Raw genomic sequence first — 12,908 nt, 5'->3', positions numbered from 1 at the left:
GAATGGATACATAAAGCATATTTGAGATAAAATTCTAATATAGTACTGTACTGAAGGTCTGAGTGTACTGAAGAGCAGCAGAGCTGCTGGGATACGTGCATTAGTACAAGTCATCTATTTAAAGTCCTGACATCTAACTTTTGAGGACAATCTTGGAAATACTTGATCATCAAGGAATTGGCTTGGGAGCATGTGGGACTGATATCTATTTGCAATTTTTGAGCAAACAACCACGACTCTGAGATTGTCTGGGCCATTAGTTTGCCTGAACCTTATTATATAATAGATTAAATCTATTGAGATTGTAAAACCTGACAGGGAACTGAACCTAATCTTCTTTCTCTTTATTTTTAAAGGCAAGATGTGCCCAATGACTTTGAGATAAATATTGAAGTTTTTAGTTTGGTATGTATCATTCTCTTTTGATATGTTTCATCTTTACTGCATACTTGGGGAGAGCAGCAGGTTTTTAAAGGATGTTTTTCTGTATTAGGTACAGAAGAAAGAATCCACAGGCACCGATAAAAAGAAAAAAGCTGTTAAGTCAAAGGTAAAGAGAATAATCATAATATCTTGGTGACACTGACAAAATGGAAAGACCAAACTTTCCAATCTAGCACATTTGATTTCATTTTAACTAAAACTCTCCTCAACCATAATAATGCTAAACTTATGTTTACTACTTCGCTGTTGTGGATTATGGCAAAACAGATCATAAATTGCTTTGCTTCAAAGACATGCATGATATGAGACTGTGTAAAATTTAAACAGTATTTTATTTATCCTCTAGCAAGCCAGAGAATAATCCTGCTTGTTGCACATGCAGCTGGTTGCTACATTTGAATATAAAATGATTTTGCTTCTTTGGTAGTACATCCCATATGTTCACACAGTTTACACAATTTTTCAGATTTCACTTTCCTTACATGATAATGTAGCCCCATTCCAAGTATTTTTGTGATGGTGTAAATGTTTAAATTTTTTTAAAAAAAAAAATTGAAAAAATATGGATGCAAATAATATAAATGCTTAGCTGTAGCTTATATAATGAGTAATGCGTAGGTTTCAAATAAACCTTTGACCTAGAGAAACTTGTCGATTCTATGGAATACAATTTATAGTGAGGAGACATCTTTATGTGTGTGAACATAGAAATAAAGCAAAGGATCTACAATTTGATTCAAGCAAACATAGTAGAATTGTCTCTATTTCAGCATGTACAATTTAAAGGTCTGTAACATTTGCGGTTCATCACTTTATTTTGTTTCTTCTAATGTCATAGGCTATTACTCCAAAGAGATTACTGACATCCATTACTGCTGTAAGTTCTAATCTTGCAATAATTTCCCCATAACTAACTCGACATCACAAAAAACTCAATTTGGGTGTGAACATTTTTTTTGTAGTGTGGCATAGTTATTTCTGAGTTTTTGGATATTTGTTCTCACTATACTTTTTAATTTAAAGAAATCCATAACGATAGCCTTTTTAAATACCATGTAATTGTTATAGTGTACTTGCCTAAAATATTTCTGAAATAACTTCTTCTACTTGCATGTTTTATTTCTTCTAGAAGAGTAATCTTCTTACACCAGGTAAGCAAGAACATTCTCATTTTGCTAAAAAATTGAGATGGGGTTGAAGAGAATAATTAGTTGTATATTTCAGCATTGTTTTCTCATCTCAATAGCAAATTATGAAAAACACTATTTCCACTAGTTATAATCTCTCTGAGACATCTGATTATCTATTCAATTTCACAGGTGGGAAGTTCAGTTTGAGATGGCAATTTGCCCAATGAGTCAGAATTAATGTTAATGGAACAGTAAATGTAGCATTCTTGATCAGGACTAGAATGTAGTGCTGTCATCTAGTTCACTTAAACCCAAAAGGAGTCCCAAGTGGAAAAGTTTTAAGAAGCCCTAATCTAGTTAACCTTAGGCCCCATCTACACTGCCATATTGTAATTGAGGTTAACTGAATTGACCGGCTTTATATGTCAGTGTAGACTAATATGTAGTTCAATGCAGTTAAACTGCATAATGAAATTGCATTATATGGCAGTATAGGTGGAGCCCTAGTTTGTTATTCAACTATGCAGAGGACTTTACATTCATAAACATGAATATATATATATACTCACAGTGAAGGATCATTTCTTACAGTGGTATGGAGGCAATCCTTTGTGCTGAGTCTGGCTCCTCCTTCATGCTTCACAGGCAGAGCATTTAATTTCTCAATCATCCTTATCATCCTAAGTGGGAGGACAGTCCCACTTCATAGTGATCGTCTGACAGATTTCTAGAAAAAGTGAAAGCCAATAGCCAGTGGCCACCAGCTAGGGTGGGAAGGATTCTGTTCCACAAAAAATGGGCCTTAATGGTTGAATGCCAGTGTTACATTTTCTTGCAATGTGTGGAGACAATCTTTCATGTTGCAGAATCCAAAGTGGCAGTATTATGAGTGAAGTATGACTGAATACCTTCTGGTGCCCACAAGGAGCTATGCATATAGGTCACTTCAGCACATATTTTCAAACAGCATGCCAAGATGGAAGAAGATACCATGTTTACTGCATTTCTTCAATTCTAAGACACAATTTTTTCCTATATAAACAATTTTGAAAACGATGTGCATGTTAGAATCGCAGGTGTATCTTATGTATTTTTGTTGGTGGTGGTACTGAAATTAGGGTGCGTTTTACAATTGATGGTGTCTTACAATGGAAGAAATATGGTATCAACATTCAGGTCTGGTGTGTTTTCCACTTTCCATTCTCAGATTGAAACAAAGAGAAATATATTCAGGCAGAAACTTCATTTTCAGGACAATAACTATCCTTTCTGCCCATCATGACTGTGGCCCCATCTACACTGCTATATAAAACCCAGGTTATCTGCTTTGAACTGGATTATATGGCAGTGTGGACTCACATAATCAAGTTCAAACCAGGCTTTTAAAAGATTATTTACTGGTATCTGCTTCTGAGAACCCAGGACATCAAAGAGCTGGTGATGGATCCCTGGGATGCATAAGCTGCCTGTCATCTTGGGCCAGTAGTGAATTCACTGCTGCTTCCCCTTCACCCTCTGAATCCGGCAGACTGCCTGGCTGTGAAAGAAATACAGTTACAAAGCTTCTGTGAGGAGCTCTTACCCATAGATTACCAGGGGTAGAAAGGAAGCAGTAGCATCTACCACATTCATTGACACAGCCGAAACCATGCTAGTCAGCTGATGTGTATAGCCTGTCCTGGCACACAAAATCTCACTATTTTCTTCAACTGCATTTGTAGATCTACAGAACCTTTAGCAAAACTGCCCATTCCAATCCTATAGTGTCTTCTATCATATTGTCCATTGCCTACTCCTTATGAGAGAAGAGATCAGAACTACATACTCTAGCTGTCATCTCAAGAACACCCCATTACAGGAGTGAAGTGTTAAGGCCCTGAGGTAGACTATCCTTGTAAAGATGCTAACGGCTCAATTATTTTGATCCCTTGGCTAATACAGAAAATCCTCAGCAAATGATTTCCAAATCCAGCTTTAGCCATGGCAATAAAAACCTTGTCACCATCCAAGGCAAAAGGGAACTAGGAAGGTGAGACTGGCATCCCTCTTCGGATAGAAAGGTGACTGACTGAAAGCTCAGCCAGTGAAGTAGGAACCAGACCCAGCATGAAGAACTTCCTCACACTTTAGGAAAAATGCCTCTTCAAAAGATGTTGCCTGTCATTTGCATATTGTGTTAGTTAAATATTTAGTAAAGTCGATATAATGATTTAAAATTATTTGAACAGGTTAGGTAAATCAATTTACGATTGTGGCTCTAATAACGTGCTTAATATTTTTTATATAGCTATGGCCAGTCCAGGTGGACCAAATGCTGTGCGCACTAGTAACTTTGTTCTCGTTGGTTCATGCACAATTTCACTGTCTTCACTAGGAAATACCAAATTCCAGCTGGACAAGGTAATGCTGGGGATGGGCATGAGAGTGATCTTTTGACATTATTTTTGTAATAATATTGGCAACATTCCTTGTCTAAATTACAAAACTAAAATGAAGAAAGCTTAGGGCAACCATAAGTTGATGGAAGTGGTGAGCTGCATTCAGTGTTGGTATGCAAAAATCAATTGATCCTGGACTTAGAATTGTTTCAGTTGAACAACATGATTGTGGTTGCTGTGTTAAACTAAAGCTTGTTGTCCAGTACTTAAAGGAATTTCACATTAGTTGTCTTGATCGAGAAGCAGGATGTAATGCGGAGAAGTTTTGGATGGATTCATTAGCAATATATAATACATATTGGTTGAAATAGCATGACATTGTTTGTATTATGATACATAATAATTTGAAATGGAAATTAGCAATAAATAAATAAATGACAGGAATTCCTGGATTTTCTAAGTAGACTTTCTTGACAATTGCTGTTTTTCCTTTTCTCTTGTATGTGCTAGTAGCAGAAATACACATCTTATAAATACAATTTAGAGAAATGCACAATTGAAGTGATAGGCGTCCCGGTAGTGCCATATTTGGAGAGCAAAAACAAAGGCCCTTGAATTAGGAAACTACTAACCTTCACATTTGGCTATAGGAACTCCATCTGTGAGCACTTGTTTGTTTGAACTGCCTTGGCTGCCAGTTACCATTGAATTATTTTTATAATTTATTTCATTTTTCTCAAAAAACTGATTTAATATCTTGATCTAATGAACCTCTTAAAAGCTAAAGTAGGCTATCGTAATGCACATAAGTAGTGCTACAGTGCTGTGTGTTTTACTTTGCTTTTAGTTGCATTTAGCACTGCCCATTTGTTTTCCCCTAGATAAATTATGGAGTTAAGGAGAGAGAGCTACTGGGTTATATGTTCCAGGATAAGGTTGCTATGCTTTCTTCAAAAAGAATTCCCAGTGCATGCTATTCATGTCTTGTCACTAAACTTTGTTTATGGTTACAATGACTGACTGCTTTAAGGACCACTTTCAAGTTTTTAAACTGGAGACTTGTTGAATGGCATTTTAGGATGAAATGTCCCTATAGTTCGCTTTGTGCTGTCCTGTTAAGCAAATCTGTAAGTAAAAGACTTTGCATCCCATGGTTGTAACAAAAGCTAGCATTAGTAGACACTCTTGGTTTTTTGGAGAAGACTTTACGTTTTCTGTGTTGCAAATTTCTAATGCTTTCTAGATTGCTAGCTATCCTAGTATGCTTCTGAAAATAAGAGTGCCCTTGCTGACAAAGACAGAAATTGTCATATATATATATATATTTTTCTTGCTGGATATATTATGTTAAGGCAAAACAAAAAATAAAATCAAATTAGCAATTCAGTTTGCAAGGCTATAAAAGTATGGTTCACTCTTTAGTATTTTAATTTTCAAGTCAGGTCATTCTGATTTCAGTTTTTAGAAGCATGGGAAGAGTAGTTGAAATGTAGCTCTGCATAGCATTTATGGCAAAGGAATTTGAGACTGAAGAAGTTGCTATAGTTGTGAAGTATACTAGCGCATATGCTAGTATACTTAAGACAAGCAAAATCCAAAAGGAGAACTTTTTGAAGTAAATGCACAAATATGAAGTAGCTTTATACTTGTGGGGTGAGTAATTTGCTACTTGCTGCCTGACAAGAGCGATTGTATGACAAAGCTTATGGGAAACATGCCTACCTGCTCATTATAAACTACTGTAAATAAATTGTTTCATAAGCACTACATCCTAAATAAAAGATAGTGTACTGGAGAAAATTACTTTGTGTGGATAAAAGCAGATTATTTTTACTATTTTTTTACTGATTTTTTTAAGTAAAAATGCTCTAGGTTTGAGCAATAAATTGGCCTATGCTACTCTTCTGTAAATTCTCCCTCTTCTGAGTTAGGTGGCTAATTTTTACTAAGAATGAACTGATATCTGTAAGCTCTTAGACAAATATTGGAATTCATAATAATAATGTCCTGCCATGCATCTTACCTTCCAATAGAGAAGTTTGTGCTGCATTTCCTGTACTGAGGTCAGCACAGTTGGGGTCAAGGATGTCCTATTGCAAATAACATTGTTTTGGAAACAAACCTCTATTCAGTTTTTGTTTCAAGGAGGTGCACAGACTCAGTAGGGAGAATTTAATTTGAAAGGGAGAAAATAATATTTGGATGTAGGTAAATGTATATATTATTCAGATTTTAATAGAAATTATACATTTTAGAGATAAACTTAGCATGCAATTGCAATTTGCTTCTTTTGCTTTAAGCCACTGGACTTGGCACACTTGACAAAACAAAGCCACATAAGATTTAGAGAGGATTTTAAGGCATACTATACATTTAGTTCTACAGAGTTGGTTGTCAGAGCTGAATTCAGATTTGCTGTGTTGGGACATGCTTCAATTATAAATGCAGTGAAAGTTCTCTTTAGCTACAACTTTGCTGAATATGTAGAGATAGTATATATTTAAGATTTATTGTAGTGATGTGAACAAACTTTGAAAAACTTGCTTTGGTCCTTCAAGCGTGCTGTCTTCTTTCCTGGGAAATGTGGACTCGCTGCTTTGTGCACTAACCTACAGGCTTAAGTGTTTGTGTCTTGCTGGAAGCAATGTTGCATTCCGCTTTTGGATGTTGCTTGACTGTACTGGATAATGCATACCATCACAACTAATATTATATTTTGAAAAGTATTACTCTTGATGCCAGAATGGTTTTTTTCTGAAAGCTTTTGGCTTCTTTTCAAATTGGATGACTAAGTTTCTCACACCAGTTATGTGTGATGTGAACTGTGCCACATTATTCAGATATGTGTGCTGGGGGTGGAGGGAAGACTCCTGAACTCAACCCAAGTTGTATTCCTGAGATGATGACAGATATAATGGACATTTCAAACCCTCTGTTTTAAGACTCTGAACAAAAATTAAACTTTCTCAGAATGTGTCTGATAAATGTCTGCCATTTATATTTAAACAGCATATCAAGGCATGTGCCATCAATGTTTGGCTACTCTCCACCTCCATCTTCAGCCATTGTAGCAATTGTTAGCAACCTCCTATAATTTTTTCTTGAATGTCTTATGTGGCCAGATAGCACTTCTTTCCCTGACAGTAACTTTTCTCATGTTCTTTCTAGATTTTGAGAATTAAAACCTTTATTTGGAATGTATGTGATAATGGTAATTCTGAGACTAGATACATTAAAATTTGAATATGTAGGTTTTTGTTGCATTTTGCTTCAGATTTTGCCGGGAATTGTTCTTTGCTTTCAAGTGGCTGTGACTTCTTAGAGAGAAATAATTTTACAATCTTCAACATACTTATTTTTCAGGTTCCTTTTTTGTCCCCTCTAGAAGGTCATATATATCTGAAAATTAAATGTCAAATAGATTCCTGTGTGGAGGAGAGAGGCTTTTTGGTAAGTTGTCATTGCATGTATAGAGTTAGTAAACCTATCTCAATTCAGAATGGGATTCTAGAATTGCCCATCAAAGGTAGTTCCGATATTTTGAGTGTATCAGTATTCTGATAAATTTTGAAATTGGAAACACAGTCTTGAGTATCCCTTACATGAAATGTTTGGGATCCAATGTTTTGGATTTTAGATGTTTTTTTCCCCAAATTTTGGAATACTTGGTTATGCATGTGTATATAATGAGATATCCTAGAGATGTATAAGGTGTGCATGAAACGTATTGTGTTTAAATGGGATCCACATTTAAACAATATGTTTCATACACACTTTATACATACAGTAGAGTCTCACTTATCCAAGCTAAACGGGCCGGCAGAAGCTTGGAAAAGCGAATATCTTGGATAATAAGGAAGGATTAAGGAAAAGCCTATTAAACATCAAATTAGGCTATGATTTTACAAATTAAGCACCAAAACATCATGTTTTGCAACAAATTTGACAGAAAAAGCAGTTCAAATATGCAGTAATGTTATGTTGTAATTACTGTATTTACGAATTTAGCACCAAAATATCATGATATATTGAAAACACTGACTATAAAAATGGCTTGGATAATCCAGGAATTTGGATAAGCGAGGCTTGGATAAGTGAGACTCTACTGTATAACCTGAAGGCAATTTTATACAAAGTGTTTAAATTTTGTGCATGAAACAAAGTTTGTGTATATTGAAGTATCAGAAAACAAAGGTGTCGATATCCATCACTCATGTGGTCAGTATTGGCTATTGGAGTACATTGGAGATGCTTACCCAGTGTCTTCATACAATCTGATGCCTAATCTAAAAGGTCCCTTAAAAGTAAACATTGACAGGATTACACCTGTTGAATCACAGCTAGCTGTTAAGATGATCGGCATTCAATGCTGTAAAATCTCAGGGTAGCTGTGTAATGAAAATATTGTGCTGTGTTGATCAGATGTTTATAGTCTACCTGAACATTAAAGTGTTTCAAATGTTACGGTACTTTTTAAAGATGGCTTTTGTTTGTTAAAAAAAGAAAAATTCAAAAATTGACAGATATTAAGTGATAGTAGCCAGCATCTAAGAGCAGAAGAATGATCAAGTGTAACAATTGCATTGGAATGTGTCTTGTAGAATTGATGTTTTATGAGGAGTAGGCTAAAAGACCAGCAATATACGAACTGTTGAAGTTGCTAAGATCTATATGACACTGGAACTTAATTCACTGGAGCCTAAATTGTAAATCAGGGGTTGTCAACCTGGGATCCCCAGATGTTTTTGGCCTTCAACTCCCAGAAATCTTAACAGCTGGTAAACGGATTTGTGGGAGTTGTAGGCCAAAAACATCTGGGAACCCCAGGTTGAGAACCACTGTTGTAAATGTATAAAAATGACATTTTTGTTCAAGGAGAGTTTTTGTGTCTTCCTAGACTATGTTTGAAGATGTCAGTGGGTTTGGGGCTTGGCATCGGCGTTGGTGTGCTCTTTCTGGCAATTGTATCTCTTATTGGACTTACCCAGACGATGAAAAACGAAAGGTAACTCTCAATTTGCATAAGTATTTACTGTAGAGACTGTATCTATTTATTTTATTTTAGTATTTACAGCCTGAAGTGGCATGATGGTTGGGGTGATGGCTTTTACAACAACCTCTTACGCAGTTTTTCAGAGGAGGCTATGGGTTACTTGTCATTAATGAAATCTCCAGATTCAGAGCAGTGTAAATATTTGCAAATTGACAAATATCAAAAGACTAAGAAATACTGATCTTTACATTTCAGCATCCTTTGGGCTCAATAAACCTAGCAAACTGCACCAGTCGTCAAATTGAACCTGCCAACAGAGAATTCTGTGCTCGGCCCAACACTTTTGAGCTAATTACTGTTCGGCCACAGAGAGAAGATGACAAGGAAACGCTTGTTAGCCAATGCAAAGACACTTTGTGTGTTACCAAGTAAGCTATTATACAATACTTTTACTAGTAGTTATTTTTGTAGATCTACTCCTGGAGAACTTTAATTGTTAATGACATCCTCTGTTTTTTCTTCCCTGTGGATTAATACTTTGGCCCTGATTCTTTTGTTTAAACAAGGAATTGGTTATCTGCTGATACTAAAGATGAGCGTAATCTGTGGATGCAAAGACTCAACCAAGTTCTTGTTGACCTTCGCATGTGGCAGCCTGACGCTTGCTATGTTCCTGTTGGAAAGCCTTGAATTGCAGAAGAAATTTCTCGTAAGAGCTTGCTTCCAATGTCAGATACAAACCCTGCTCTTTTAATATATCTGGATGTGATGGTCATTGTATTGGACTATTTGCTGCCTTTAGAGTTTTAACTCTAGTACTGGGGTATGATAGATAGCTGTTTTAAGCACTTTTGCTGTGCTAAATGTGTTCTATATTATAAAACTTTTTGAAATATGTAGTTCTGTTCACTTTTAAAGTAAAGGTTTCTATTATCAAAGCTTGCTTTATTTCAAGAATAAAAAGATTCTGCACAAGGGGAGGAGAACAATCTAGGAAGTTTTATCAGTAAACATTTTTTCCTAACAAGTATGCCTCAAATTGATTCAGTTCTACTAGAGAGCTGAAACAGGAACTTCCACTTTTTATATATATTAGGATTTTAAAAATATAATTAGTGGTCTTTTTTCAAATCACCTTTTAGGTGTTAAATAGTTTGAGGTTTTAATTCCTGTCATTTGCAAAAAGTACCACTTTTTGCAAAGAAAATTGCATAAAATAGGAACATATTCCAATTGTGAAAATAAGATATTTTGATGCATGATTTTGCGCACAGTGTGGTTTATATATATCAGTTATGCAGGGCATTTGTACATATTGCTATGAAACAAGCATCTGGAATGCTTTAAGCTGCTTTAAGAACAGCATCTTTTATCATTACTTTCCTCTCCAAGCCATATTAATCTATGTTTCATAGTTTGGATGTAAAAAATTCACTGGTCTTTAGGCACTAGAGAACAGTATTTTTTAAATAAAATTCAGACTGCAGGGCTGCTATAAACAAAGTATTACTTCATATAGTCTGTCATTAAGCCTGTTAAAGCAATAATTTTAACCGATCAGTGAAATATCATGGCTACTCAGGTAAACTGCATATGCGCAGTTTTCATAAAAGCTTTCAATGGAGTACCACATTGTGCTGTGTTGGCGCTGATAGTGCTGCATATTTTAAAATATTAGTTGCAGGACACTGTCTTAATTGCTATGGTTAAAAACACTAATTCTTTCAACTTCCCCCTCTTCAAGTCATCCTTTGTATTATTATTTTCAATGTCCACTTTTTCTGCTGTTTTAAAACAAGGAACAAGAACTTCTCAGCATATATAAATAAAAATGTATCAATGGGATTCCAGCCAATGAGTGTGTTGTCTTGCAATACTTTCTTTTTTAAAAGGATGGGTATTTAGAATCATTAGGTTTATGCTAAAATATGTCAAGATAATTAATGTGACACTATTCTCTGTAATTAGTACTATACTTCTCCATTGTGACATACTGAGTAAATTCATAATAATACCAATAAATTTAATTTCCTGTTCGCCTCATCTCATGGGCTCAAGGCGTATGAAACACATAATCATACGTTATATAAAATACACATAAAATAAACCAGAAACAAAAATTTTATGTTGACCAGTCAGAACTATAAGTGTAAAGCTCTACCCAAGTGATGTGACACAGATGAATTCAATAATTAAAAATAAAGCACAGCTCTGTAATTGATGACAGATTATCTTCAAGAGGATTCAAATCTTCATGAAGAACTGATTCCCACTTCCGTTTCATAGTACTGAGATCAGTGCCCTCCTTGATCTTTGAAGATCATAGCAATCTCATTATTAAATGGATTTTCTTGTCCAAGGACACGTGGCCATTTGTGGAGTATCTTGTTCCAGACAATTCTAGCTCCAAGTGCAGAAGCAATCTAGAAAGTAGTTCAAACAAAAATGTTAGTCTTCATTTCAAGAAGTGCTTCAAGTGGTAAAGTTTGGCACAGCTGGCTGCTGATAACAATAAAGAAATCTGTCCTTCAAAATAGTTGAAAACACTAAAATTATCAAAGACGTTGGTAACTTTTGACTGTTTTTATTGAGACATAGATAGTTTATAGTGAAAAATGACTTAAAGCAGGGGTCTTTAAACTTTTTAAGCAGAGGGTCTGTTAGTGGTCCCTCCGACTGTTGGGGGAGCCAGACTATAGTTTGAAAAAACCCCTGAATGAATCCCCATGCATACTGCACTTTCAACTTAAAATCCACCCTGTTCATGTGTTGGGCACCCAAAACGAATAAATATGTATGTATGCTCAGAGGCAACCACAAGAGGACATTTACATGATGTATATATTACATTTTATCATATTTATTTACTGTATTATAAGTGTTTTATTTAACTTCTTACATAGAGTGTAATCATGTTTTATCAACCCTTTTTGTTTGGTTTGGTACTGTGATGTGGCCTAATGGCTAATCAATAAATTTACTATTACCACAAGAGGGCATTCGATAAATAAAAAAGTTTCCTCAGAGAAGGGTGACAAATGGAAGGGGGCTCAAGTAGCAGCTGGAAGACACTCTGAGAATCTCTTTCAAAGGGCCAGAGTGTTGCCATAGATACGTTCTAAAGGAAGCCTTTTCAGGAATAGGCAAAGATGGAAGTGAGCTGGATAAAGGAGAAGGGAGTCCTTAGGATGACAGGACTTAGGTAATAATAAATTGCATTAAAAATGCCAACCCAGGCAACACCTGGTATATACACTAGTGTTCGTATAAATATACAAATATTAAGGGAAACGTTGCTCAGTTTGTTTCCCTGTTTTTTGTACCTAGAATACATATTTTATATACAGTTGGGAGGTTGTGGATGTCTCCATATTGAAGTGCACCACCCATCCTTCGACTATTAGCTATGCTGAAAGAGCTAATGAGAGTTATAGTTTAGCAACATGTAAAAGATCATAATTTGAACCTGTCCTGTGGTAACTTAAAAACAAAATTCAATAAAACTTCTTGGTTCCCACAGTTTATATAAGTCATATGTGGATCCCTCCCCCTTAATATGCAGCTGTAATTCTGGTTTTGCACCTTCCTTAATTTTCCTCAGTAGATATTCCAAGTCCTCACTTATTTCTTCAAGAAATATCAGCTTGTCTTGTGATTGAAATTTCTTCCTCCTATTTTTATTCCTGAGTGCTTCACAGTTTTTCAAGATGTGTGCAGCCCAAGGTTTTGATATAGCCTGTTAAGGCACTGACTGATTTTATTGTGAAATATCAAAGAATTTTGATTAATCATGAGACTGCCATTTTCCAATGTATATTTGCAATGTTATTTCTAGTGTCTCTTCCTGAGTCCTGCTTGGATATCTGGAGTTTCACATTTCATATATGTTTCCCAAACTGTCTTGTATGACTAGTTAGCATGGCCTCTTTCTGTGGAAATCCCTTGGGTTCTAAGATACTTGCA

At 35.5% G+C, this 12,908-nt stretch overlaps 2 protein-coding genes across 7 annotated transcripts in view; one reads left to right on the top strand and one right to left on the bottom strand.

Moving 5' to 3' along the window:
* Nucleotides 1–10,795, top strand: part of anln (anillin, actin binding protein) — a 41,417-nt gene extending 30,622 nt beyond the window's left edge. The window contains exons 17-26 of one of the 3 annotated variants that reach the window (XM_016994425.2): nt 357–405; nt 494–550; nt 1,283–1,321; nt 1,574–1,595; nt 3,862–3,974; nt 4,834–4,887; nt 7,316–7,402; nt 8,850–8,957; nt 9,201–9,373; nt 9,512–10,795. In XM_016994425.2, the coding sequence (XP_016849914.2) occupies nt 357–405; nt 494–550; nt 1,283–1,321; nt 1,574–1,595; nt 3,862–3,974; nt 4,834–4,887; nt 7,316–7,402; nt 8,850–8,957; nt 9,201–9,373; nt 9,512–9,635 (826 nt within the window). In that variant the 3' untranslated portion in view covers nt 9,636–10,795. The remainder of the gene's footprint in view (nt 1–356; nt 406–493; nt 551–1,282; nt 1,322–1,573; nt 1,596–3,861; nt 3,975–4,833; nt 4,888–7,315; nt 7,403–8,849; nt 8,958–9,200; nt 9,374–9,511) is intronic. The other 2 variants (XM_016994426.2, XM_008112851.3) reach the window with 2 other exon arrangements.
* aoah (acyloxyacyl hydrolase) overlaps nt 8,849–12,908 on the bottom strand; it is a 106,219-nt gene continuing 102,159 nt past the window's right edge. For 2 of the 4 annotated variants that reach the window (XM_008112849.3, XM_062983738.1), the window contains one exon: nt 8,849–11,368. In XM_008112849.3, the coding sequence (XP_008111056.2) occupies nt 11,240–11,368 (129 nt within the window). In that variant the 3' untranslated portion in view covers nt 8,849–11,239. The remainder of the gene's footprint in view (nt 11,369–12,908) is intronic. The other 2 variants (XM_062983736.1, XM_062983737.1) reach the window with 1 other exon arrangement.

Source organism: Anolis carolinensis, chromosome 6 (genome assembly GCF_035594765.1).
Source record: "Anolis carolinensis isolate JA03-04 chromosome 6, rAnoCar3.1.pri, whole genome shotgun sequence".
NCBI lineage: Eukaryota > Metazoa > Chordata > Lepidosauria > Squamata > Dactyloidae > Anolis > Anolis carolinensis.
The sequence above is the reverse complement of the archived record's forward strand: the minus strand, read 5'-3'. Positions and strand labels throughout refer to the sequence as shown.